The sequence below is a fragment of the Thamnophis sirtalis genome, unplaced genomic scaffold (assembly GCF_051295495.1).
Source record: "Thamnophis sirtalis isolate CommonGarterSnake01/CBP01778 unplaced genomic scaffold, rThaSir2_p1.2 scaffold_1, whole genome shotgun sequence".
Taxonomy (NCBI): Eukaryota; Metazoa; Chordata; class Lepidosauria; order Squamata; family Natricidae; genus Thamnophis; species Thamnophis sirtalis.
Window position 1 is genome coordinate 47,811,071 of NW_028261381.1, and position 27,890 is coordinate 47,838,960.

At 39.8% G+C, this 27,890-nt stretch overlaps 1 protein-coding gene across 1 annotated transcript; it reads left to right on the top strand.

The window, feature by feature from the left end:
• Positions 1-643: 643 nt before the first annotated feature.
• Positions 644-27,890, top strand: MARCO (macrophage receptor with collagenous structure). The gene is made up of 17 exons (XM_087712118.1): positions 644-757; positions 2,621-2,725; positions 5,110-5,322; positions 6,916-6,960; positions 8,176-8,220; positions 9,112-9,165; positions 9,269-9,301; positions 10,917-10,970; positions 11,070-11,114; positions 13,279-13,386; positions 16,144-16,251; positions 22,685-22,729; positions 24,314-24,397; positions 25,036-25,089; positions 25,802-25,846; positions 26,740-26,913; positions 27,269-27,890. Exons 1-17 carry the CDS (start codon positions 646-648, stop codon positions 27,397-27,399), a joined length of 1,455 nt encoding a protein of 484 aa, XP_087568244.1. The 5' UTR covers positions 644-645; the 3' UTR covers positions 27,400-27,890.

The following is a 27,890-nucleotide window of genomic DNA, read 5'->3' on the forward strand; positions in this document are numbered from 1 at the left end:
AGTAATTTGAATCATTATATTGTTTGGATTATTATCATTTGTGTTGGCTTAGTTATTTTTTTCATTTCCTCTATTTTGTTCTGTCCCTCGTCCCTCTCAAGGGAGGCTCTTAGGTGCTCTCAGGGCCAGGGGGAAGTTTTAGAGCTATTAATGCCTTTTCTTCTTGTGCAAGCCCTCCACCCCAATCTCCCACTGCTTCAGCATTTTTCTTTCCGCAGCTCTCTCATTTCACAATGACAGTTATAATCTATTAGTTGCTGCAATCACTCCTATCCGGAAAACAATGTTGAGTTAAATGTATAGACACGCCTTTACATAAGCACGATGGGTCAGATTTCAAGAGAAATTATTATGCAAATGTCAGGAGTCACATTTCAGAATAAGGATTTTAGTTCTTAGCTCTATCTCTTTATCTTTAATATTAAAGGGCATATTCATCAGTCCACACTTACATTTTTTTAGAGGAAGTACAGAAGGCACTGTGCTAGGGATTTTTTCTTTCTCTTTCTTTCTTTTTTTTTTTTCAAGTCTAGTAAAAATAAAATCCAGCCAATGGCAAGCATTCATGTAATAGGTTGTATTTCCAGGAGATAAAACTAGTAAATTTATCCTGATAGGATTGCAGTTTACAGTAAAACTTTGACCATGGACAACTTAAATAGCATCACCTATGATGAAGTCAAAGACATCAAAACATTCTCGTTGTCAGATGAGATGATGTTTGCCTCTTCTGGACTCACACCATTTGAAATTAGTGGTAAAGTATTTTTTTTTTTACTATTTGATGATCATCTATGCTTAGATCAAAATATTTAAGACAACTTATTAGTGATTGATTAGTGAGAATTGGTCTTTTATAAATAGAATTAATTTGTTACTGAATTAAATTAAATGGCATTATTTTATATTATTGACATAAAAATATGGAAGGGTGCCATGGAATTTCATGCCCAAGACTATAATCCTAAATTTGGATGGTAGTCTTAGCCCTGACATATATGTAATGGAAATACATTGGTTTATGTCTATGCAAATACCTGTATATATGCATATGTATCTATAGGGATTCTCAATCATCCAGGTCATGATTCTCCCCAAGGTGCTTTTCCAAAAGGAAACTGGATTTTCTTGGGGGGGGTTTCCCTTGAAAACATTTTGCTTCTCATCCAAGAATCAGAATTGAAAAAGCTTCTTGGATGAGAAGCAAAATCTCTTCCAGGAAAAAAAAAACCCAAGGAAGTCCAGTAGGTGTTTGGAAAAGCACTTTTGGGATATGCGTAAGTGGCTTCTAAGGAAGACTACTCATTCAGTAGCATGGAAGTTTGAAGAGCACATATATGGATGAATACTTTTTCTCCAGAATTTTGCTGAGGAACCAGAAATCAGAAACGAAGCAGGATAGGTCCTGGTTATGATTTAGATTGGGATCACTGAGATGCACAGAGCTAATGGTTAGAATAGGTGTTAAAGATAGGTCCTGGAAGAAAGCACAATGGCACATCACTTTTACACATTGCCATGCAGGGGTGCCTGGGAGCAGTCAAAAAAAGTCAAAATAGGGATTGTGTTTGCATAATTGCAGCACCATCCTTTGGTATGTGCCTGGACACAACATGCATATGCATAGCAGTGGGGCTTCAGCTGCATAGTTGCAACCATCCACCTGAATTTTTTTTTTACATACATATGTACCTTGGACACCATGCTGACATGAACATTTCATAGATGGAATCACTGGAACTGAGTCCAAACTGAGAGCATTGTTAGCTTTTCAGTTCTGTAGATTTGACTGAGAAAAGAGATAAACGAAATGTGCTTTTGAACCATTTCGTTTGCTAAATGACATTCTTAGTTAGAGAAATCAGCAGAAGTCTCGTTATATATTAATCAAGGATGGATTTAAAGTTGTCTTTCACAATGTGCTACGGCTATTTTTCACACAGACAAGGTTTTCACTATTTGTAGTGACAAGGAAAAAGGAAGAGTTTTGTGAGGAAATACACACAACCTTTATTGATGGGATTTGATGTCCCTTCAAAGTGAGATTGTGTCAATAGGACTTTTCAAATGGACATTGGTGCAAGAATGGATTTCCTCAGAATTGTTCAGTGTGCACCTATATCAAGTTCATAAGATATTTCAACATTTATTCAGCTGGTCGTTGTCACAGGTTACATCGAAATACCTTAAGAGGCAAAATTATATTGCTTAGTTTGTTTTATTTTTGTATTGATTGAGTTGTATATCACTGACATTTACAAAACTTTTACAGTAAAAAATTCTTGGAAGACTGTTATTTGTTGATTGCTGTTCTCAGCAGATATCTTTGGAAAATTGAATGTTCAAATATACTTCCAGATAAGCTTACATAGTTTAAACTTTACACTTACACCAACTTTTATCTAGAAATTAAGCAATTAACTCTCTGTTAAACATACTAATAAAAGATAACCTGTTTTAATCCTGCTTTCAATAGGATACATGTTTTATAAAACTTTGTAGAAGATTATTATGATCTGAAACTATCATTATTTGACCCGCAAGGATAGTTTCAGTCACTTGTAGAGCCAAATGATGGACTTAAATTACTCTGTATATTTTGTTTTCCCCCAAATTTTAGAACCAAAGAATAAGAAAAAGACTTGCCGATGCTGTTTTTGGTCTGTAGTACTCATAATATATTTGGTTATACTCACAGGAGGCATGGGACTGTTGGCTTATGAAGGTAACCTGTATTAAACATAATTTAGGTTTTTTTAAATCAAAAGTTTAAAAACTGCCTGTTCTCACACTACTGATAATGGTAAATCTGGCTGAGTGAAATCTTTAGTTAACCTGTTGCCTTGGGTAGATACCCTCAGCAGCATTGAAGTATCAGTTTAATGTACTGTATGTTGTGGGAAAGTCACAACTGGTGGTGAGCAGCATCATATTATGTCCCCCAAGCAGCCAGATGTTTTGTGGTGTCATGTTTAACTGATTGCTGTATTTCAGATCATGAAGGGGTTCCCCCACCTATCATTAATGATCTTAAAATAATACAGAGTTAAAAAGGTAAAGAGAACCTACCCATCCTAAAAAGTTCCAAAAAAGTGAGAGCGTTTCTAATTGGTACCTGAAAAATAAAAACAGTGCCAAATATGATTTCCCAGCATTCACTAAATAACCTTCAGACCTTGAGTTTCCCAACCCGTTTTCCAGATGTTTTTGTCTTCAGCCACATGTGAGACTGATTAGTCATCCTGGTTTTCTCATCACAATATGAATAGCTCTTTACAATGCTTTTTATCTTGTCATATAATACTAAATTTAAAAACAGCAGCAACACAACAACAGGAAACCATTCTGTAGTCTAGAGTAAATTGCAGAAGTATGCTGGGGACAGAAGCTAAAAGTGCCACTTGATTTCAAGTATCCCCTAAGCTTTTAGCTGGTGAATTATGACCAACAAATGGGGCACACCTGGACAGAAAAGGTGGTACCATCACTTTTCTTTTGATTGGTTGGTTGGTTGATTGATTGATTATGTGCCAACAAGTTGTTTTATGTTCCTGGCAGCCATATAGTTTTTCTCTATTTTTTTCTTTTAGTCTACATTACATTTAAAAGAGAGAGAGAGAGAGAAGGAAAAGGAAGTGGGACATTACAGCACAGAAAAAAGACAGGGGAAAAAAGGAGATGGGAACATCATACTAGAAAAATGGATGATAAATGCACACCAAGACAGAGTAAGACAGTAAAAACGGGGATTGTAGGTCAAGGTTAAAGGTCCTGGTGAGACTGCAAAGGTTAAAGGCAGAAAATTGGCTTTGGAGGTCTTGTAAATGTTCTTAGTTTTCTGGCTAACAATGATGAGCTCCATTCCACATCTGCATCACTTACTTTCTTAGTACTTAATGGTTCGCAGCTGAAGCCAGGAATGTTCATATTGGATGCAGCAGGTAGAAGCCACGATCTTGTGGCCATTTAACCTTCAATAATGGCACTATATGAACTTATCCCATGATAGTATACAGGTGATAACAAATGGGCCTCCAATCTGAGCTGGAAATGCTGGTGGATAAACAAATTGTTGTTCATGTCCTTGTGATTGCCATTCTTTAAATGTTACCCTACCTCTTCAGTATAGAGAACATGTGCTAGAACATGAAATGAGGTTTTAGTGCATTTGAATTGCATTTAAAGAAAGGCATGGAAGTTCTGCTGGTGGGGCTAATTCAATCATAGGTACAGGTTACCCTCTAATGTTGCACTGATCACCAGATTAGAAAATCTTCCACTCAATGTCTTTGAAGAAATATTTTTTGTTTTTGTTGTTGTTTAGTCACTAAGTTGTGTCTGACTCTTTGCAATACCATGGACTGCAGTACACCAAGCACCCCTGTTTTCCACTTTTTCCCTGAGTCTGCCCAAACTCATGTCCACTGTGATGATGACACTGCCTAACCAGAAGAAACATTAGAGAACACATATATCTCAATAAAGGCAGTCCCTGGTCAGCCCCTGTCCCTTTGGGAAATTAACATATCATGTCCAAAGAGAATGTCCATAAATAAAGTTTTCTTGTTTTGGCAACATCACTGGTCCCACTTTTAAACATCAGATTAAACTGTATTGCATAAAGCAATATATTTCCTCCAAACACTAATTTTGAAGTAACAAATAGTGACCTATTAATTAAAGTAAAATAATAAAATGTGAGTGTTGAAAAGGCAAGGGGCTAATTGAATTTGAATTATTCTGTATTATTCAAATCAGAGAAATGTGAAAGAGTCAGTAGGATCCTGCTACAATAATTGGTTTTGTGTGTTTTATATAACATTAACAATAGCAATAGATCTGTGATTTGGCCAGGTATGACATGAAAGGACACGTCCTGGTGAGAGTTTTTCACAAATTGTGACTATTTCTATAACTTCAGGAGAACATTCAAGGCATGAGAATAAGGCTCTCTGACAAGATAATAGGATTTGGTTAAAGTTCTTCACCTAATTTTACATTCTCCCAGGGCTATATAGAAAAATGAAAATTAACTTAGAAAATTAGCACAGTTGGGTAATGATGAATAAAGATTGGCTATTTCATTACTTTCTGTTCAATTTTTCTTAGTCTATACGATGCACAAAATTATAAATAATATGAAAGATGGCGGAACAGCAAATAAAGTGAATCATCTTGCCAATGCCTCCATTGAGAATGAGATCATTTTGGGAATCAATGCTGAGAATGGTCAAGAAAACTGGATCCACAATTTAAAACAAGAATTTCATGTAATCAAATTGAGCAACCAATATTTACAATGGGAAATGGCGAACATTACAGGTACATCCTAGCTTTGTGTAATCTGAATGCAGTTTTATTTTGTTTTATCCCTCTTCCTACTGTGCATGTTAAGTATTTTGAATGCTGTATACAAAATGGAATGGATTTCTTTGTTCAAATGGCACATTTGTAATTCAGGGCACATTTCTGCCCTTGGTCTTCCTTTTGCTCTCTTGCAAGAGTTCATGAATAAGAGCTTCAATATAAAAAGTTAAATTTGACCCTTAAAGCCATTAGAATCAAATTCTGTATAGACTTTTTTTTTCTCTGAAGCAAATGTACAATTATCTTAATCTCAAAGTTTTCTGATTAAGATCTTTCCAACACTCCCAAACTTATACTGAAGATAAGCAGAGTATGTACATAAAAGTACGTTCCATTTGCTAGTGATCATGTTGTATCTGCCTCTGTGTATATTATGATATAGCCTATATGGGGATGGATGGATGGATGGATGGATGGATGGAAGGAAGGAAGGAAGGAAGGAAGGAAGGAAGGAAGGAAGGAAGGATGGATCCAATTTGGTACTTAAATCATTTTGGTGTAGATGTTATGATGTTGTAATGATATGTGGGAAATACCTTGGGAGATGGAGCAAAAAGATGCTGTCTAGGGATAAGAGACATCATAGCCTGTAGCTGGATAGTAGGTGAGGCAAGAAACTCAGAAAGGATCATCCATAGTTTTAGTTTCTCAGGCTGTAAAAGAGACAACAGGAGAATTCTACCTTCAGATTGTGTAGCTTTACAATAAGATAAAATTGGATTATCTGGTCATGTTTCCTGTCTGGTCTACCAGGCTGACAGATACAGGGCTGACAGATGTATCATTGATCTGGGGCATTGTATTGGATTATGATCTGGGTTGGATTAAATAGCAGGTAAAGTCAGTCACAAAGCAATATTTAGAAAACTGTTTGAAGCATGTCTATTGCTATTGCTGCCACCCACAGCTCTACAAGGCCCTCAAAATAATCACATTAACATGCACTAGCCCACCCAGTACTACTGTTTGGGATTGGGTATCAGCCTTTCAATCGCCTCAGCAAAGACCAGAAAACACTTTTTATACTGATTATATTCGTACTTGTCTATATTTCATTAGTACATTTGTTTCTTCTTCATGTAGACTTGTAGCTTGATGAGAGGCATTGAACCTATTAGAGTCTGCCATATTTGGGTGGAAATCTCTTGACCTGGCTATAAATATGTAAGAAGGGTCTTCTGTACACCTTGGAGATGTCTTGGCCAATAAAGTGATAGAATGGTTTGGAATGAAACTGAAATAAGGAAATTTGAAAGGAATAGTTAATCACTTTGCATGGAAATGATACTAAGTGGAATTCAAATCAGTGCTATAAAAGTTCATACTGTACTGTAATCCACGAAAACAAAATGAGGAAAAGGAGGTCATAAAGACCATGGGAATGTTGAAAATGGTAACACTGCAGAGATACATAATATAACTGGAGAAATGTTAAAATAGGGTTTACATCTGGAGTAGCTGTGCATCTTGTTTAATAAGCGTGTGAAAACAGATTGATTTTAGTTACAGACTTATGCTGTTTCCAACAGATGTCAATATCTTTTTCAGACCAAATTAAAAGCAACATGACTCAAGGAATTGCAGGACCTCCTGGTGGGTAACTATAATATGATCTTCTAATCACTTCCTTCTATTCTTTCATTTATTGCTCCAACTTAATTGAGGGATACTTGTGCACTCTGAGCCAACTTGTTAACTTGCAGATGTTACATTATTCCATCTAAGTAAACAAAGGCAACCTTAGAGAACACTAAGGACCCCTCATTTCAACCCTTAGCTACAAATAATTTCCTTTAATGGGTCCAACATAATTCCTGTGAAATATCTGAATGTGACTAAAATTAAATGATATTCTGTAAGCAAGCAAGTGCCATACATATCTGAGTTCTAGCACACAAAGTAGGCAAGAGCAGCTGCTCTAAACCTCTACAGCATTCATTTAAAGTATGGTTACTAAATTGTTCATTTTTGTCTAACCGAATTCAACAGAAATGTGTGAGAATATGCCTGTTGAACACCTTTGGTGGATGGATGCACAGAAATTAGCAATAATCTGTTTTTGTGTGTTATTTGTAAAAGGAACAGGAGAACTAACCCTATTATCCTATTTTCAGGGCTGGGGTATATGTACAAGTTTTAAAAATGTATTTGAAAATGGGTAGGTTAATGGAAATAACGTAAAAAGAAAAAGGCAACTAAAAAAATTAAAGAAATCATATTAAGGAAACCTCCAAAAATACCTCCCTTAAGCAAAATATATTCTGGGAGAAATGTGCAGGAAAATATACATGAATTTTCATGTGGATTAAAGAAGAGAAAAGCAGTTAGATGCAGAAATCAGCTGGAACAAATATAAGGAATGAAAGGAGAAATATTAGATGCAGAAAGTAATCGGAACTGACAGATTCACTTATCCCTGATGCAAATAGGCTGGGTTGGATAGCTGGACACTTGAGTAGATAGATCCCATGATTATGTATACAAAGTCCAAGAACAGACAGTTTCTGTACGTGTAGGCACTTCAGATCTCCTGCCAGGTGAATACATGGAGGAAGATTCGGGGCAATGGCTACACATTCCCTTCATTCAAAAACACATATTCTCTGAATTTTCCCCATAATTCACCTCCAGTGATGGAAATACTTTTACAAATAAATTCATGTGCCAGTTATAGTAACATATAAATTTAGTGGCCCTTTAGACTGGTTTCTGCTGCTGGTGTGTGTGTGAGAGAGGGGGGGGAGGGAGAGGGAGAAGCAACTTTGAAGACCACCATAAAAATAAGAATCTTCTTTTCTTCATAATCAGGACCTAAAGGAGAAAGAGGAATTCCAGGAGGAAGAGGTGACCAAGGTAATAAAGGTCACATTTTGAATTTTGAGCATTGACCAAAGGTGATATTCTTCCAGTTCTGACCAGTTCGCCTGAACCGGTAGTGGAAATCATGGGTGGCCCTGCCCACCTGCCCCGGCTCTACGGCATCCCATTTAGGCCCTTTTTTAAGGCAAAGCACATGCAGGGAAGACAATGTGCATGCATGGACATGATACATGTTCACATTTGCAAACCAGTAGGGAAGGTAAGTAAATACCACCCCTGGCATCAAATGTAACAACTCTGATCCATTAATAAGCCACATGCCTATATACTTCATGTCCTTCTTACTTGACTATCTTCCTGAGTAGGATATGAATTCAGGAACAGTCGTATGTCTTAAACCTAACAAAATGACTTCCTAAGCTGAATTAATCATACCCTGAGCTGTAACTTGAATTGTCATTGCAAATTGCAAATGTAGTTAGAAAGTCATATATAATCTTTATAAATTCATTAATAGCAATAGCACTTAGACTTATATACTGCTTCACAGTGCTTTACAGCTCTCTCTAAGCAGTTTACAGAGTCAGCATATTACCCCCAACAATCTGGGTCCTCATTTTACCGACCTTGAAAGGATGGAAAGCTGAGTCAACCTTGAGCCTGATCAGAATCGAACTCCCAGGCTGTGAGCAGAATTTGGCTGCAATACTGCATTCTAACCACTGTGCCACCAGGGCTCCTTAAAATAATGAATAGCTGTTTCATTGCTGAAGTGCAGTCAATGTGAAATGAAATGGTCATTAAAATAGGCAGCCAATATGTAATTTTTATGAAACTGGCAGTTCGAAGTGTTGAATTTGAATCATTTATGGCAAGTACATCATATAAAATCTGCTATAAACCCACAACTGCGGTATCTTTCAGGAGATAAAGGTGAAAAAGGAGACATTGGAATCAAAGGGAACCCAGGAACAAATGGTAAGCAAATAAAACCACAATCCACCTCTTCAAGCAGAGGGCTGATATTACTGAATTTTGGATTTTTTAAAAACTGAGTGAGTCCTTCCTTTTTTTCCCTCAGGGATCGGACTTTCTGGACCCAAAGGAGAACCTGGTAATTCCTCAGCTGCAGTCTGAGCCTCTATACTGTGAAGACAAGAGGGGTGTTATCCAGTCCATTTGAACCGTTTAATTTCTTTTGGCTGTTTCTGGGCTTCACCTTGAAGGGCATCACTCGAGATCTGTGATGGCGAACCTATGGCACACATTATGTACCAGAGGTGGCACACAGAGCCCTCTCTGCTGGCATGCGCACCTTCGCCCCAGGTCAGATCTCCGTGGTGTTTCTTTCGTGAGCTTCTGTTTCATCGTTTGCAGCTCACGAAAGAAAAAGATCTTACCTCTTGCTGCTCTGCCTGTGTTGGGATGCCCTGCCTCCTGCCGGCCAGCTGGTCTTCGGGTCTCTGTTGAACATGTACGTGTGCACATGTCCATGCATGCATATGCATGCAAGTCCATGCGTGCATGCATGAGCACATGTTTGCGTATGTGCAGCTTTCAGTTTGGGCATGTGCGTGCACACAGTTTGGGCACTCGATGTCTAAAAGGTTCACCATCACTGCTCTAGATCTTGGTGCTCAGGCCAAATACTCAAGTACTCAAGCATCTTTGCTACTTTTTACAGGAAGATGTCTCAAGAGCGACTCGAGAAGAATATTAAACTACGAAACAGGCATTGGGAGTGGGGAATAAATTGATTCTCTGGAGTGGGGGGGAAGAGATTAATTTTCATTAGAACCAGTTATTGCCTTATGTAGATTCCTGCATGCCAAGATATGGGGTACTGTACATTACAGCAAGTTCTCTATACCTATGGAATATTTATAGCCTTGTAGAATACTAGTATGTTGTAGTATATTCTGCCATGAATTTATTCTAAGATCAAAGGAAGGTGGAGGAGCCCGTTCCTTGGATCCTGAAATGATAAGGAAAGATTCTTTTGTCTATTTTCTCTGTAGTCAAAAATTGTGTTATTCTCCATGGATGAATTTGAAGTGAGACCTCTGTTAAGCATAATACATCATTTCTAAACCAGAATTCAAAATCTCTCTTAAACCTTTTTCCATCTGTGCTTTATCTCAGATCACAAAACTGAGATGGCTTTAAGTTGAGGACTATATATATATATAGTAAAAATATTGGGTTTCTGTCGTGATGGACTCTTGTGACGAGCCAATTGACAAATGATGGAAGCAGTTAGCTTCTTCCCATAATTGGGGCTTACCAGGGGTTGTGACTCTAAATATATACCTTCTTCCCTGGCTTCAGCTGATAAGGAGGAGACCTGTGGCGTAATGGCTAAGACGTTTGCCTAAGATGCAATACAGCACAGGTTCAAATCCCAGTAAGGGTATGGCTAGCTGATGAGAGCTAAATAGCTTGAAATAGATCTATACTAGTCTCCCTTTATTTATTTATCAGCACAATATATATATATATATATATATATATATATATATATATATATATATATATATATATATATATATATATATATATATATATATATATATATACACACACACACACACACACATCACACATACATACAGACACACACAGACACACATTTTTGCTAAACTGTAAATCCTGTGGAGCTCAGTGATACTTAATCCCTAGTAGATACAGAGAATAAGATTTCATTTTAATGTATCCTGTATATGTTTTAGGTGTTCCAGGAATACAAGGATATGCTGGTTCCCCAGGAGAAAAAGGTGATACAGGTAATAAAGTAATCAGATGCTGAAATTCAAGTAAAGTTTAATTTTCTGGTCAATTCTTATTTCACATTTATTTTTATTTTTTCTATATTTTGCTTATAGGAGCCATGGGACCAATAGGGATAAAAGGAGATCAAGGTTTACCAGGTAGTCTATTTCATGCCCCTTTAAACGTTTTTTCTTAAAGTGATTGTCCTGGGAGATCTTTAAATATCACTTATTTTGCAGTTGACAACTTCACTGGTCAGGCCAGGGAAGTCCAGTCTAGCATGTTTCAGTTGTGGACTAAAGTTCAGAGAATTTCCAAAGCAAGAGAAGGATCAGATGATGTTGACTCCAAGTCTAGTTTTCAGTCTTGTGAAAAAGGAACATATATTATATTATCAGTGTATTTTTACAGCAGGAATTAGGATAGGGCCTTTCAAGATTTTCTTACTTGGGAGACATGGGGAAAACATTGGTAAGTCTTGGGTACAAGGCAAAAGTACCAAATTCTACACCAGTTCATAGAACAAAATGTCATGGTCTGCCCTTGGTTCCCAGATCTATCTCTAGTCAGAGATAAGCATGCATCCTTGGAACTCCTTCTATCTTCCAAAGTTATGACTCCCATCCTCCAACTTGGTCTAACTTGGTCTTTTCAGCCTTGAAACCCTCATCTCTCCCAACAACTCTGTTTATAGACCAAATCAAGATTTGGAAAGGTTGACCTAAATGCAGCAACTGCATTTTCCAAAGTTAAGACTGAAATAAAACCAGCAAGGCCATTTTACTGAAATGAAATTAAGACAATTTAACCATATTATTACTATGGGTGATTGGGCAGACAGTGAGATGTTTAGAGAGAATTTAGTATTTTTATCCACCTATCAAGTCCTTCCCAAGGACTGTTGTTTGATGACATATTATATATATATACAGTGGATGACAAAGATATAGCAATAGATCATTCAATAGATGGAGATAGATAGATAGATAGATAGATAGATAGATAGATAGATAGATAGATAGATAGATAGATAGATAGATAGATAGATAGATAGATAGATAGTAGGCAGGCAGGTAGATGATAGATAGAGGATAGATAGATAGATAGATAGATAGATAGATAGATAGATAGATAGATAGATAGATAGATAGATAGATAGATAGATAGATACGTAGGTAGGTAGGTAGGTAGGTAGGTAGGTAGGTAGGTAGGCAGGCAGGCAGGCAGGCAGGCAGGCAGGCAGGCAGGCAGGGCAAGCAGGCAGGTAAATGATAGATAGATAGATGATAGATAGACAGACAGAGAGAGAGAGAGAGAGAGAGACAGACAGACAGACACTATAGATAGAGATATATGATTTTGTAGCAGCTACAAATGCTGAACAATTATCTCTATCGTTCTTTTAGTATAGCCAATGTATAACACATATTTCAAAGGAATAGACAACCGGCGCTAATTCATAGTTGCACAACCAACACCGCAAAGATATATCATTAAAATTTGGACATGGGGTGACGACAAAAAGATTGCTTAAAATAATGTGAAGTTTCTCATGAAATTGTCCAGATGCCATAATTCCTCAAATTACTATACATTAGATTTGTGCCAACATGCTAATTGAGGGATGTGCAATGTGAGTAGCCCCAATTCCTCCTTAAGGACCCTGGAATTCCCTCAATTATACTTAGAATTCATTGAATCATCATTTCTTATCATTTTAGGCAAGAACAATATGCCAAAAATATAAAACTGTATTAATAAATCCAGGCCTGCTCAGGTGTATAACATGACCATCATTGCCCTATCTACTGCAGCTTTCCATCTTCATGGAAAATGGTAAATTGACCCTGCACACCAAAATTTGTCTCCTCTATTGTAACTCAGGTTTACTTAATCATACCATACTGAATTAACCCAGTTCCTTCATTTTTTCAGCACCCTGGACCATAAATTACATAGCTACTAGGGCTTAATTCAAATGACATCCTGGGCTGCAAACTAGCCATCGGATTTTTGCCTTAAATCTTGTAACAAACCTGGCCCTTCTAGTTGTATATATCATGCTAAGTGATAGGCTTGCTTTTGGTGCAAACAGAGCCATCATGGTTTGTTAAACTACGATTTATAAGTTATCATTTTGTAAAAAAACAAGCACTATGACAACACGCCAAAGCAAGTCAAAAGTTTATTATAAGACTACTGCAGCCCCGAGACTACTGTAGCATCACAATAAGATTAAATCTCTTGAATTCAGTACTGGACACTGTGTACGGTAGCTCAATTAAAAAGAATTATTAAATGTGCACATGTCTTTTACATTAGGTTTTCCTGGCCTAAATGGTGAAAAGGGTTCAAAAGGGGATCTTGGGCCTGCTGGACTACCAGGAGAACCAGGAATGAAAGGAGAAACGGGGGAGATGGGATTACACGGTAAGACAAATTATTAACATTTTGAAGTGAGAAATATTTTCTTCCTACCTATTCTTAATAGCAACAGCAATAGCACTTAGACTTATATACCGATTTACAATGCTTTATATCCCTCTCTAAGTAGTATACAGAGAGTCAGCATATTGCCCCCCAACAATTTGAGTTCTCATTTTATCAAACTTGGAAGGATGGAAGGCTAAGTCAATCTTGAGCCTGGTGAAATTTGAACTGCTAAATTGCAGGCAGCTGGTAGTTAGCAGAAGTAGCCTGCAGTACTGCACTCTGCGCCACCATGGCTCATAATGGAATGCAATTCTGCTGGTGCTATGAGAAGAGAAAGAGGTAAATGATAAACTAGCCTGATTCTGTGAGGTTCTTGGTGTTGTCAGCACCTCTTCATTGAGTAATTAGGAAAGAAGACCACGAGACTCCATAGGTAGAAATCAAGTGTACTTTTACTAATTATAAATGATTAGAGGCATAGCAAAGCGAAGACTGATTATTTAGGTGCGAAAGCAATTGATATATAAAATAACCCATTCCCCACCCCTTGGCATCCCAGTTACAGTCCAATCATAATTCTCCTAAGTGTCAGGTGTAAGATAACTTCGAAAGGCATCACCAAGATGGAATGTCGGCGCCGTTAGCCTTGGCGGGAACCTCCTCCGCATGCGTAGTCCGACAGGCAGCAGAACTCCAGAATCTTCCTCCAGCACAATTAGTAACCCCTCCCAAATACTATGCCCTCCCTCCTCGTTTCATGGCAGCCGAAGCAGCAGCAAAGCAGAGGCTGACAGGTGTTCTATAACTTGGTTTAGAACCATGGTGGCGCAGAGTGGCTAGAATGCAGTACTGCAGGCTGTTTCTGCTGACTGCCAGCTGCCAGCAATAGGGCAGTTTGCGTCTCATGAGCTCAAGGTTGGCTCAGCCTTCCATCCTTCCAAGGTCAGTAAAATGAGGACCCAGATTGTTGGGGGCAATATGCTGACACTGTAAACCCACTTAGAGAGGGCTGTAAAGCACTATAAAGTGGTATATAAATCGAAGAGCTATTGCTATTGGTTGTTTGCTTGCAGGTGTTTCATTACCCAACTGCTTGCCACTGATGATATTGTGTTTCCCTGAAAATAAGATGAGGTATTATTTACTTTTGACACCCCCCACCCAAATAAGCACTTGGCCTTATTTTTGGAGAGGTCTTATTATTTTGAGGTGCAGGAGGTGGTGAGCGTGGTCACCTCATGGCTGCTGCTGTGTTGCAATGTTTTGGGGGAGGGCTTATTTTCAGGGGGGATGGCTTTATTTTAGCACATGTGCTCAAAAGCCTGATTGGGGTCATTATCCAGGGAGGTCTTATTTTCAGGGAAACAGGGTACCTAATTGGGATATAAAACATCTGCATGAAAATAATCAAAATCAGAGAGTTGAACCCTGAGTTACAAACATTCTTGTCTATTGTCCAGAGTCTCTGGGCTGTATCAGATATTTTGCAGGGTTGGGGCTATGTAAATTAGAGTCTGGGGATGAAACAGGAATAAATTCATTGGTGTAGCATAGATTCCTCCCAGAAACATATGATATTGCTTTTGTTACCTGAGTTTGCCCTCAGGAAATAGATTGTCAAGCTTAAGGCTACCAAATTTGGGTTGTAGAACTAGGCTATCACTAGATGGCAGAGTTTCTTGTATATTTTTTGCTGCCATCTACCATTTTTTTCCAAGTGAGATCAGTAATGCCTAATTTCTTTTAGTTTCATTTTTAAAGGAAAAGTAGCTTATTTATTTTTCTTATTACAATATGGGTAGCTATTACATTAACATAATTCCAAGATACATTATAGAAAAAAATCTACCATGTAAAGTAAATCAGGTACTGTATATGTGAAAAGTTATCATATATAAGAAGTACTCCGATTATTGTTGTTATTGTTGTTATTGTTGTTGTTGTTATTGTTGTTATTGTTGTTATTGTTGTTATTGTTGTTATTGTTGTTGTTGTTATTGTTGTTGCTGCTGCTGTTGCTGTTGTTGCTATTGTTGCTATTGTTGCTATTGTTGCTATTGCTGCTATTGTTGTTATTGTTGTTATTGTTATTGTTGTTGTTGTTATTGTTGTAAATCATACAATCTAACTAATTTGATCAAATTATTGTTCCTGCTTCTGAAATCTCATGACTTTTAGTGGGAAAAATCATAAAATTAATTTTGTGTATGATTATTTCCCTAATAGCTTTTCCAAATCCAACCAAACTAAACTCAAAATTCAACTCACAGCTCAAAACTGTGACTATGTGTACATTTGTATCTTTTTTTTTAAGAAGTTGCAAGTTAGATGTGTTGTAAAGCCTAAAATAAAATACTTCTGTGACCTAAATTAGCACAATCTTTGTTAAAGGAGTGCCTTCTAGATGGGTAGATGGACTTCGTTCCTCATAATTCCCTAGCTAGTTTGGCATTCTGGTTGTGAGTTGTGGAGGCTATCTTCTAAATCATGTAGAAACTCCAGATTGAGAAAAATATGTCTTAATTCATCATTCACATGACAAATGATCTCAAGAGCCTGTTGACCCAGAAACAAAATATACAGCTTCATCATTAATAGAAAGAGCTAATTGATTAGACTGTGATTGTCCTCAGTGAAGCAGATCTTAAGCAAATTAGTTGTGTTATGATCATGCTGCAACTGAAAACAAATCAGGGACTATACACATGAGAAAACTTCTGCGTTTACGCTTCGTGTGTTTAACTTGCTAAACAGGCTTACCGGGATCAAAAGGAGAACCTGGTGAAAGTGGAATCATGGGCCCAAGAGGATTAACTGGTCATAAAGGAGAGAAGGGAGAGAAGGGGAATGAAGGCTCGCCAGGTAAGTGAAAGCAACCAAGGGCTATATTGAATGCCACATTTAGAACACGGAGGATAGTCAAGTACTCAGTATATTTTCAGTGTTTATGAGACATTTACTATTTTTAGAAGTAAATAGTAGGAACATGATATGGGTTAGTATTACAGTATAATTCAATCAGCAACTACTCAGACAACAAACAAACCGTAGTCAGCCATATTTTAGGAGTTCCCTTTCTTTCTTATTGGCATCTTAGCAATCTTTGCAGTGTTTGACTAGTTGGTCCGTCCCGCTTTCTTTATTAATTAGGGAGGAGGGGGGGTAAGAAAACATAGTGACCTAACAGAACAGAGATCTACAACTCAGAGAGTGGAGAAAAACCCAAGTTTCACATCTTCCATAGGGAATGAAATAGAACTGGGAACAGCAGAGTTCTTCTGGCAGTTTGAGGCCATTCATTCCTCTTGTCTTTGTGTCTTGAGACTCAAAGGGAAATTTAGCTGTGGAGTAATAAATACCATGGCTAGGTAAACAATATAGGACTATAGGTGAGATCTGTAAAACTACTACAAGCTATGGTTTTATAGGTTATGTTTAACCCATTTGTCTATACTCTGGGTTCCTACATCATATTAGATTTAACCATATCATGGCTTAGGGCAGTGGTGGGTTTCAAAAATTGTTGGAACCTACTCTGTGGGTGTGGCCTCCTTTGTGGGCGTGGCACATGAGTGGCCACCCATGTGACCGGATGGGAGTGGCTTGCTGCCCATATGACCAGATGGGAGTGGCTTGTTTATTCAAGGTACCAGCTTAATTAAAAGTGTTATATAATATCAGTATCACTTAACAAAGCTCCTGCTTAGCAACCAAAATGTTGGCTCAGAAAGTCTGGCATTTGAAGCATGCAAGTCTTAAAGCTGTCAAGCTACAAGACCCTTGCACCCCTAACCCTTTATAAAAAAAAACCCAGGGGTCTTCAAACCTGACAGCTTTAAGACTTGTGGACTTCAACTCCCAGAATTCCTCCTCCAGTCATGTTGCGGTAACGTCATCTGCACGGATCTGCTCCATCTTTGGTTTTTTCACAGGGGGCAAGGCTGCCGCTGAAGATGCCGACGAGCCCCCACCACCATCAGAATAACTGCTGCTGCCTCCTCCTCCTCCTCCAATAGCACCACCACATTTGCTGTCCGGTGCTGTGGCTGAGGTGAAGCCGTCAAAGCTCCCGCTGGCGCTTCGCCCATGGCAGCAGTGACGGCACCTCCCCCTCTGCTTGGAGCACCTGAGCTGGGCTCCACGTTACCCCTGCTGCCACCTCCTCCTCCTCCACCATGCTTTTGAGAAGCCATGAGGTCTTTTCTTCCTGCTCCCGCCCCCTCTGCCGCCTTCCTACTGGCTCCCGCGGCCTCATGGCTCCTCAAAAGCACAGCAGAGGAGGAGGAGTAACACGGGACCTAGCTCAGGTGCTCCAAGCGGAGGGAGAGGCACCACTGCCACGGGCGGGGGTGCCGGCGGGAGCTTTGGCGGCTTCACCTCAGCCGCAGCGTCGGGCGGCAAATCTGGCAGTGCTGTTGGAGGAGAAGGAGGTGGCAGCAGATATTCTGGTGGGGGTGGGGGCTTTGGCTAGGACTGGCCACCCACAAAGGCCCTCCCCAGGTTTGCTTTGCTGAACACGGGGAGACTGGTGCTAGTTTGAGCGGCCGCAGCCGGTGCAAACTACTGTCAGTCACCCAGTGCTCAACAAAACAAGTCTGGGGAGTTCTAGCCACCTGCAAAGGACTTCCCCACGCTTGCTTTGCTGAAAATGGGGCAACTGACGGTAATGAGCAGCACAGCCAGTGCCTAGGAGGTCCTAGGAGACCAGCTGTGTCGTGTAAGCTCTTGCCGCCATCCCTGCACCCTTGCTAACCCTAGATTTTCTGAGGCCCCTCAGCTTCCAGAGTCTGTGACAGAAATCACTGCACAGCAGTTAGAAACTGCTGCGCTGTGTTTTCTTGCCACGCAGCCACGCACCTTAGAGGGAACATTGCCGGCATTCCCGGAAGTTAATTACTTCCGGGTTCACCGACCAACCAGTCTGCAAGGACCAGCAAGGACCGGTAGGAACCCACCCCTGGCTTAGGGTATCATGAGAGTCAGTTCTATGCCATGCCTCTGAAAGGCTAAGGGGAAAAAGCTAGTCAGATATTCTCACTGTGAAGGAAGTTGTCTAAATAATCTTCTTCTGCTTCATGAATTCATTCCTCAAATGCTATTAATATATCCAAAATGTTGCCCTATTGACCACTAGGAGCAATAGTAGAGATAGCAGGTAATGAACAGCTGAATGTCCTACTTTGATTGACCCTGATAGAAGACTGATGCTCTTAGGCTGTTCCTTTAGTCTACTACCTATAGCCATGATGGGAAACCTATGGCACATGTGCTGTAAGTGGCATGCAGAGCCATCTCTCTGGGAAAACCAGCCATCGTCCATTGCTCTTCTGGGTTCCGGCATGCACATGTACACTGGTCAGCTGAGCACCAGAAACCGGAAGAGCAGCTCTCCAGCGCGTATGTGCACCAGGGATGGGTTGCTGCCGGTTTTACTACCAGTTTGCAACCTGAGCACATCAGGCATACACAGAACAATTTACAGTGAACTGCGCATGCACAGTCACTAAAATCCAAAATGGCGGTGCCCCAGTGGTGGCAAGGGAACCGGTTCGGAAGCGTAGCAGGCCTGAGTCACTGCCAGTTCTGATGTGCCACCTCGGATATGCATGCCAGAAACCAAATTGCTCTTCCAGTTTCTGGTGGTCTCCCATGTGCCCACACACACACACACACACACACACACACACACACACCTTTTAGCACTTGGTGCCAAAAAGGTTCACCAACACTGACCTATAGGGAAAAAAAGAATAATTTATTCTCATTTCCATCTCTATGACATTAGAAAGCTCAGAGATGCAAGTTTATTTTGGGTGCCCTTGACATCAAGTGGCAGCCCTAATAATGTCAATTGTACCATGAGGTCATCACATTAGTAGCTTACTGTCCATTATATATATATTTTTATTATTTTGGGATGGTCCCCTGAGACATATGACATCATGCTCCTTGCCCATGACTGGATCTAGTAACTTTCTTAATCAACACTAATATCACCCTTTGAGGCCTTAAGACTTATTCGCTTTGGCTCCACTTAGATATCTATGAATCCTAAATGAATAACTGGAGAATTCCAAGCAGATTAACCTCCAAATTTGACAAAAAGTTTTTATCTTGCTTCAGAATGATTATTTTCAGAGACTTAATTCTGTCAGGTGATGGGCACTGGGTGAATTCCAATATCTCTTACTGCAGCCCCACACACAGTCCCTCAAAATCTAGTCCGGAGGCTGAACAGATAGGTGGAAGGATGGAATAAATTATTATTATTTAGTGTCTTCAAATCAGTGTTGACTCCTAGTGGCTGCCTGGACAAGTCCCTGTAGTTTAATACTTCTTGTTTGTGTAAGAAGACAAAGACAAGGGTTTTGGGGAGTAGTTTGCCCTTTCCAATTTCCTAGAGTTGAGAGTGATTGGTCCAATGTCATCCAGCTGGCTATGCCTACATAGAACTAGAATTCATTGCCTTCTGCTTTCTAGCCCTGATGCCTTAACTACTACACATACTGGCTCTGTTGGATAGATAGAATACCACTTACACAGTGTTCAATTTTACCTGTCTCTACTCCTTAACTCAACCTTGATGTCCTCCAGTGTTGTAGATTTCTTCAGCCCATTCTCAGCCACTCCTGAGGATTAAAGAAATATAGCACACCTGAGTTTGGGAAATCTCCCTTAAAGTGGGCATTATTTTTCTTTTAAGATTTCTGAATAGAATATACTTATCATTGGGATAATTTATTAAAATATCATTTGCTGTCCTTTCGTTTCTGCCTTATGACTTTTCAATAATTGATTTTTTAAAATTGTTTTTCTCCCACCGAGATCCATGATGATTTAATGTTTTTCATTAGTCTTCCACTCAAGGCATCAGGGCTACATTTGATATTCTAGATCTAGAACTATAATCTAGTTGGTAGTTTTACTCATCCCTAAATATATTCCTGCAACTTCTCCTTCATGTAGAAGTTTCAAAGGTGTATTCTCTTATCCTCATTTTTAAAGTTATATTTTATATTTCACATTTTTAAACTGCCCATCCCCCACAAAGAGGGGCTCTGGGCGGTGTACAATATAACGTATATATTTAGAATTTAGAAGAAGGCATGGATGATTAAATGCTGTTAAAAATTACTTTAAATGGTGAAGGGAGAGCTGACAGGCAGAGCTGGGTTGCTGCCGGTTCGGCTAAACCGGTAGTGGAATTCAGGCCTGGGTTGCAGAACCAGCAGTGGCCCAGGCCTGCCATGCCTCAAACCAGTTCCCTCACTGCCGCTTGGCACCACCATTTTTGATTTTAGTGACTGCATGTGTGCAGTTTACTGTAAATTGTTCTGCGCATGTATGCAGAACAATTTCTATTTAATTGCGCACATGTGCACAGCGCGCACATGCGCACATTATGTGTGGGTTGTGAATTGGCAGTAATGCTGGCAACAACCCACCCATGCTGACAGGGCATCAATCAGCCCCACAACTGTGCTTCTCTGGGATCCCTACTCAAAGCTGAAAGGCGGACAAAGCTCTCTTCTTAGAACCTGCAAGTCAGAATTCTTTAACTGATGGGGTCTGCAACATACCTTCTCTGCCTCACTTACATGGCATGAGCCAAAGTATTCAGAGGAAGATGGTTTCACAGGCAAACTGGTCCCATGTGGGGCTTTACATAACCAACACCTTGAATTGGACCTGGAAGCAAACTGATACGCAATGTAGTTCACACAGCAAAGATGTTACATGTTTCAGATAGCACCATGTAGTGTTGCAATAATCTAGATCAGTGGTCACCAACCGGTGGTCTGTGGACCACTGGTGGTCCGCAAGAAAAATTTGGCAGTCCACAGAAAAATTATTTGCATTTTTTATATTGCACTAAATCAGGGGTCCTCAAGCTATAGCCCCTGGGCCAGATACGTGCGATGAACGTTTGTGTGTTGCTGCAGAAAGTCTCCCCCTTTGGGTTCTTTTTGTGTGGGTCAGAGGTGGGGAGAAATTCTGATTTGGGGTGTGCTTCAGCTTCCTGGTGTTGGGTTTGGGTGAAGGCTGGAGGTAAGTGCCACTGGTGGCAAAGAGCTGGAGGGTCTTGTTCCAATGGGACGGCATCATTGCCTGGAACTGACTGACCATCTCAGTCCACTGAGCCTCCAAGCACCAGTACCTGGCCTTGCACTCCTGTAGGTCTTCCTTCTGCTTGGAAAGCCTAAACTCGTAGTCCTCAGTGAGGTGCTTCTGCTAGCCTCTTTCTCAGTCAGATCCAGTTTGAACTGGACAAGCTGTTTTGCCAACTCTTTCTCATGATGGCTGCTTAGCTCCAACAACTGCTTCCTGTTGGGGCCCTAAGGAGTCCAGGCGGGCAGGTGAGGAGTGGCTGAGAGTGGAGGGGAGAGTAGAGGCTGGCGAAGTGCCCTTTGACATGTGTGACATCGAGTTGGCCATGCCCACCCAGTCACATGACCACCTAACCACACCCACCCAGCTTGTCATTAGGCAGATCATATTAGTGGTCCTCTGGATTTAAAATTATGAATTTAGTGGTCCCTGAGGTTCAAAAGGTTGGTGACCCCTGGTCTAAATGACCAAGGCATCAGTGACCAAGCAGAGGGTCTCGCTATCCAGGGAAGGATATAACTGATGCACAACACAAAGTTGAACAAAGGCCCTCCTAGCCATGGTTGCTATCTGCTCTTTGACCAGGAGCTATGAGTCCAGGAGGACCCCAGGTTATGTTCTGGGTCTGTCTGAAGTAGTGCAACCCATCTAACATGAAAAATGATAAATTTCTGAATACAGAGGGGCCCATCTACTCTGACTTACCAGGGTTCAGCTGAAGTCAGTTGTTCCTCATCCAGGTCCCCACAGCTTCCATACACTATGAAAAAATACCCACAGTATTACTTACTTTACCTGGAATGGAGATATATAACTGTATACCATCAGGGTATTTGTATCCCATGATGGCAGATGCTCTTGGCCAGCAGTTTCATGCAGATGTTAAAAAGGAGGAGAGAGCCCTGAGACCTGTGCCACCCATCCTCAATTCTTAAATTGGGCCAACAGGTTACCATGGTCAATGGTATTGAAAGCCTCTGAGAAGTCAAGAAGACCAAGGATGGGTGCATCACCTCCATCCTTCCCCACCAGAATTCATCCAGGAGTGCAACCAATGCTGATTGGTCTATATTTTCTATACAATATATCATTTCGTATGTCATGTTCATAACACCCAAAGAATCTCCTTTCGCTTATAGAAACACACTCAGACATATAGACAAGAAAATATTATTTTCTCTTTCAGGTCCTCAAGGTTTCCAAGGTGCTCCTGGAGTAGACGGAGATAAAGGTAAATTATGTTGTGTAAATGCAATTGAAATGCCCTTCTCATCACCTATATCCTGACACAAACATTCTCCAACACTATAACCCTATACTTACCAGAAGTCAATTTCCTTATATTCAGTACCATTTATTCTTACATACTGTAGATGTGTTCAGGAGGCCAAGAGTCTCGCCCAATTCCTGGAACTAAATGTTGCTGAATTTAACAGAGGTTAATTTTGAATGAAAATCCATGGGATTGCACTACAGAGCAAAGTGTGCTTACTAGGTGGTAAGACACACAGAGGTCAATAGGACTTACACCTGAGAAAATACTAAAACAAGAGCAACTAATTTTTTTTCCTAGAAATAATTTGACTCCCGAGAACACATAATATAGAGAAGTCTTCACTGAAATTGCTAGAAGTAATTACATTGTTGTTCCTAATAAAGGAAGTGACTACTGCTCACTTATTTGGCACCAGATTGTATACTTTAAAAGTGTATTTGCAGACTTTCTTCCCCTTTTTCTCCTCTTTTATTGATCAACTCTTTCTACCCCATGAGCAATGATCAATTTATGAAGGGATTTTGACCTTCCTCCACATTAGTCGATGGACTAGGTTTCTCCCAAATGGTAAAAATGAATTTTGAGTCTCTGTGGCCTTATCCCTTCTAAACACTGCCCCATGCTATAGATTTGCAGGCAAAAACTCTTCTTACTGACATCAACAAGAAACGATTCATGGTGATGTGAATCAGCAAAAGACGAAGCAGGATACGGTGGCCGTTCTCTGCATTTCCTTTTTGATACAAAGCTGCTTACAACAGGAGATTGACAGTAAGAGCAGATTTTGCCTCCAAATCTATAATATGGAACAAAAGGTACCAATCTGCAGAGCAAAATCATCTACTGCAGCCCGGCATGATCTAATACAGGTAGTCCTTGATTTATGACTGCTCGCTTACCAACTGTTTGAAGTTACAATGCACTTCCCCAGAGCTACTTACAGCCTAGGTTTCAAAGTTCTGATGACTGCCCCCTTTTGGTTATGTGATTGCATTTGGGGGGCTTGGCAAGCGGCCATTTCCAGTGTCCTGCAGTCATGTGACTGGGATTTATTACAATTTTCTTTTGCCAGGAACCAGCATTTACTTATGGTGTCCAGGTACAATAGGTTCACTTAACAACTGCCACATTCATTTAATGTCTGTGGTGCTCATTTAATGACTGTGGTGTTTGCTTAACCACAAAACTGTTGTAAAATTGGGCATGGTCACTTGATGACTTGCTTGATGACCGCCAGGTTCAATTACACTCATAAATCAAGGACTACCTACAGTCTATGTACCTTCTGATCTGCAACTTCCAGAAGTCTCAGTTTACATGACTAATGTTGGCCTGGTTTTTAGACACAGTGGTTGTGAAGTCTAGGAGTTGTAGTTCAAAGTATTTTGACAGCACATGATCAGGACCACTGTTCTATTACTAAGTAATCTTTTCTTACCAAATTAAAAGGATGGTTCTTAGCACACCTTTCTTTGTACACAATATGCAATTGTCCCTTCACATTTGGTCTGAGATCACACCCTTTGATTCACTTAACAGGTGCTGCTGGAAATGTGGGTCCACCAGGAACTCGTGGCCCAAAGGGTGAACAAGGGGAGAAAGGAGCAGCAAGTCAAGTTCCAGGTAAGCAAATACCATGGGCTTTTTTAAAAAAAATATTATTATTAAAGTCCATATTCCTCTAGTCCAGTCCAGTTCAATTAATAATTTTCATACATAAAAAAATCTTTTTTTTCTGAATTCCAATTATATAGTGTTTTTAAATTCGTAAGTCTTTTTTTTTTAAAGTCCTTGTATCAAAGAAAGAAAGTAAAGCTCACCAGGTTTCAAATTAAGCTTGCCATTTTGAAAGTCTCTAATATCTATGACATAATTAAGAAGATCATCTCCAAATGTGATCACAATGTGAGTGTAACTAGCTTAACATTGTTTTTAAAGATGTTGCTACAACTGAGTTGCTGCAACTGAGAGCAAGAAGTTATCCCCTTTCAGGGCGCTCCATCCCATAGGGGCATTACAATTCCCTTGCAAGGAGCTGCCATGTAGAGTCTGTGGACAATTTCCTATTCTTCTTTTCTCCAGAGAGTTTGCAAAGGACTGGTCTACCTGCCTATTCTTCATGATAGTCCTGGTCTCTGCTGTTTGTAGAGACATCTTTAGTCAACATTGACTCACCTGACAGCTGAAAGAGCTGCAAATAGCATGCTGAAACATTTGCTTCCGAAGACTTTCTAACCTGTAGTTCTTCTTTCTTCTCTCAGGCCCACGAGGACAAAAAGGTGATCAAGGTCAAAAAGGTAGTAAGGGAGATACAGGTAAATTCCAAAACCAATATCAATAATTTGCGCACATATATAATCAAGTGCATGTGAACTTTTTGGCAGAATATGGATTTATCATGTTTAAATTATTATAGGCAAGCATAGCCAAAGAGCACTCACACTCACTCTCAACCCACTCTCCATAAATTCCCTTTTATTGAAGCTACTGGATCACCCCATATGCCTTGTTTGCTTGATCTTTAATGGAAAGTCAGGTGAAGTTTCTCTAGTGCTGGTTCTCCAATTTTGTTGTCTCATACATGGGGAAAAATTAGCCTATTATGAAAGGAATTGCAAGCAAAAATCCAGGACCACACATTTTCAAAGGGTCCATAAAGTCAAATAAATACTTTAACATTTCTCTGTTTTAATTTCTAATATATATTGATAGGCATAACCCACACAAACCAAACTTTTCAGGGTCTGCCATCATTTAAAAAAAATAAATTAAAAATAATTTTTAAAATGGTCCTAAGACCAAAGTGTTTGGGAATCATGGGTCTATGAGAACTCTTGCGATAGTTATGCCTTGGAAATTGTGGCACACAAGTACGACAGATAATATCTTTCTGGTGCCTGTTGCATTTGTTTTATTCATTTATAACTCCATTGTGTACTGTTCTGCTTTCATTTATGACTTTAAAAAAAACACACAAGTTATCTGGATGTTTCATTAACACTTGTTTTGTTAATTCTCTTCAACCAGGATCACCGGGAACACAAGGTTCTAAAGGTGAAAGGGGCATCTCAGGTAAATTATTCCCAACAAAACAATTTGTAAAACTTTTTTTGAATGCATAGAGCTCCGTATCAGCTGGGTTTCTTTATCTAGCATCAGAGCAAAACCATAGCAAAAGCACAATTAAAAAAAAACATACAGCTATGCCTGTTCCAGAAGTAGGCAAAACAGAGATAGTATCCTTTGTATCAGGACTTATAGATAAGTAATACGGTGCAGTCCTTTCATTGGAAAAGATATTTGTGCTTATTATCCTTTGTATTCCTACATTTTAATCAGGGGTAGGTTTCAGCCAGTGTTGCTGCTGGTTAGCTCATACGCACACTGGTGCGTGCTCCGTGCGCATGCCCAGTTCAACTGAAATTATTCTGCATATGCACAGAAGTAAAAAAAAAAGAGATGGCGACTTCGGTGACCGTTTCGGAGGCATGGCCAGCCTGGGTTGCTGCCAGTTGTATGACCCAGGCCGGCATGTCACTACCGGTTCGGCCGAACCGGGCCAAACCAGTAGGAACCCACCTCTGATTTTAATCCAGGAGTTGTCTTCAGGACCTAACTAATCATTGGTGTTATGTTATTCTTTGCCAGGAGTGGCTTATCCATTCAGGTGAACTAGGTGTTCACCTGGGGCATCAGGTTTAGTAGAGAAGCCAATATCAAGAAACAAAATCAAACTTTATAAACACCAAAATAGATTTATAAAGCTTATGAAGTTGCAGGATTTGCCGAAAATGTTCTAATTAAAGTCCACCATTTCCCTCTAAGAGAGTTTATACTTTAGATGTGGAAAATCACAAAGGTACATCTGGAGTAGAAAAGTTCTTTTTCAATGGATACTTGACATAATCAAACCCTTCATTGCTTTTGCCATTGTCTTTTGAAATTACATTCGCAAACAACCACAGGATTCGGTGCTTTCCTCAGACTCATAGGAGAAGACAATCGTGGCCGTGTGGAGATTTTGCACAAAGGGCAATGGGGCACCATCTGCGATGATTATTGGGATGTGAATGCTGGCAACGTGGTTTGCAAAATGCTGGGGTTCAATCGCGCTGTTAATACCTTCACTGCACCTGCAGGTAATTTACTTCACAAACTTTCATCAAATTTGAAAGCAAGAGATTTTATCTCTCTCTCTCTCTCTCTCTCTCTCTCTCTCTCTCTCTCTCTCTCTCTCTCTCTCTCCCTCCCTCCCTCCCTCCCTCCCTCCCTCCCTCCCTCCATCTCTCCATCCCTCCCTCCCTCTCTCTCTCTTTGAAACATGGCAAGGAAGCATCTTTGCTCTGGCTGGGAATATGGTTCCCTCAACAATCCCTCATATTTGTACAATCAGATCTCACAGAACAATAATGTCAGCAGAATTTGTTTTCTCATCTTGGAAATAATTTATATATTAACTCCTTATATCTCTGCTTATATATTTTGGCTCCTCAGGATCTGGACAAATCTGGCTGGATGATGTGCAATGTTCAGGAAACGAACTCTCCATTTATTTGTGCACAAAACGTGAATGGGGTGAAAACAACTGCAGTCATAGTGAAGATGCTGGGGTTGAGTGTGCTTAAGGCAATTTTGCAGCACAACCTATAAAATAATATTGAAATAAGCATCTCAGCCTTGTCATGTGGTATGTAATTTACTGATCAGTTACCAAATGCTCACTGTCTTCTGTTGCATCAATATATTTTTAGGTTCTTCTTTGATCAAAGCCAATTTTAAAGAGGTATTTGATGTAGCTAGGCTCATAGGTACACCGAGGAAGGTTTTTATGTAAAAAATCCCATAAATTGCATCTTTATTCACCTGGATGAAGGATCTATTGATACAATTGGACTTCCTGATAAGAAGCATGTGTGCCTGTATACATACCACAATGCAATGAATATCTGTCAAGTTAGATTTCATCTTCAATGAAGTACAATGGCTTTGCTAGATTCTTCTGTAAATAAAACAACAAAACTTCATGTCATTGTTTTATAAAGCAGCTGGGATTCCAGGAAACATTCACAGCCTTTGTCACTTGAAGAAGAACTTAACAAAAAGGATGACCCTGTTT

Excerpts from the sequence above, each read along its gene's own strand:
- MARCO (XM_087712118.1), top strand. The coding sequence starts at position 646 with ATGGACAACTTAAATAGCATCACCTATGATGAAGTCAAAGACATCAAA. Across the intron at positions 2,726-5,109 it reads GGGACTGTTGGCTTATGAAG|TCTATACGATGCACAAAATT; the intron begins GTAACCTGTATT and ends AATTTTTCTTAG. Across the intron at positions 9,302-10,916 it reads TGGACCCAAAGGAGAACCTG|GTGTTCCAGGAATACAAGGA; the intron begins GTAATTCCTCAG and ends TATATGTTTTAG.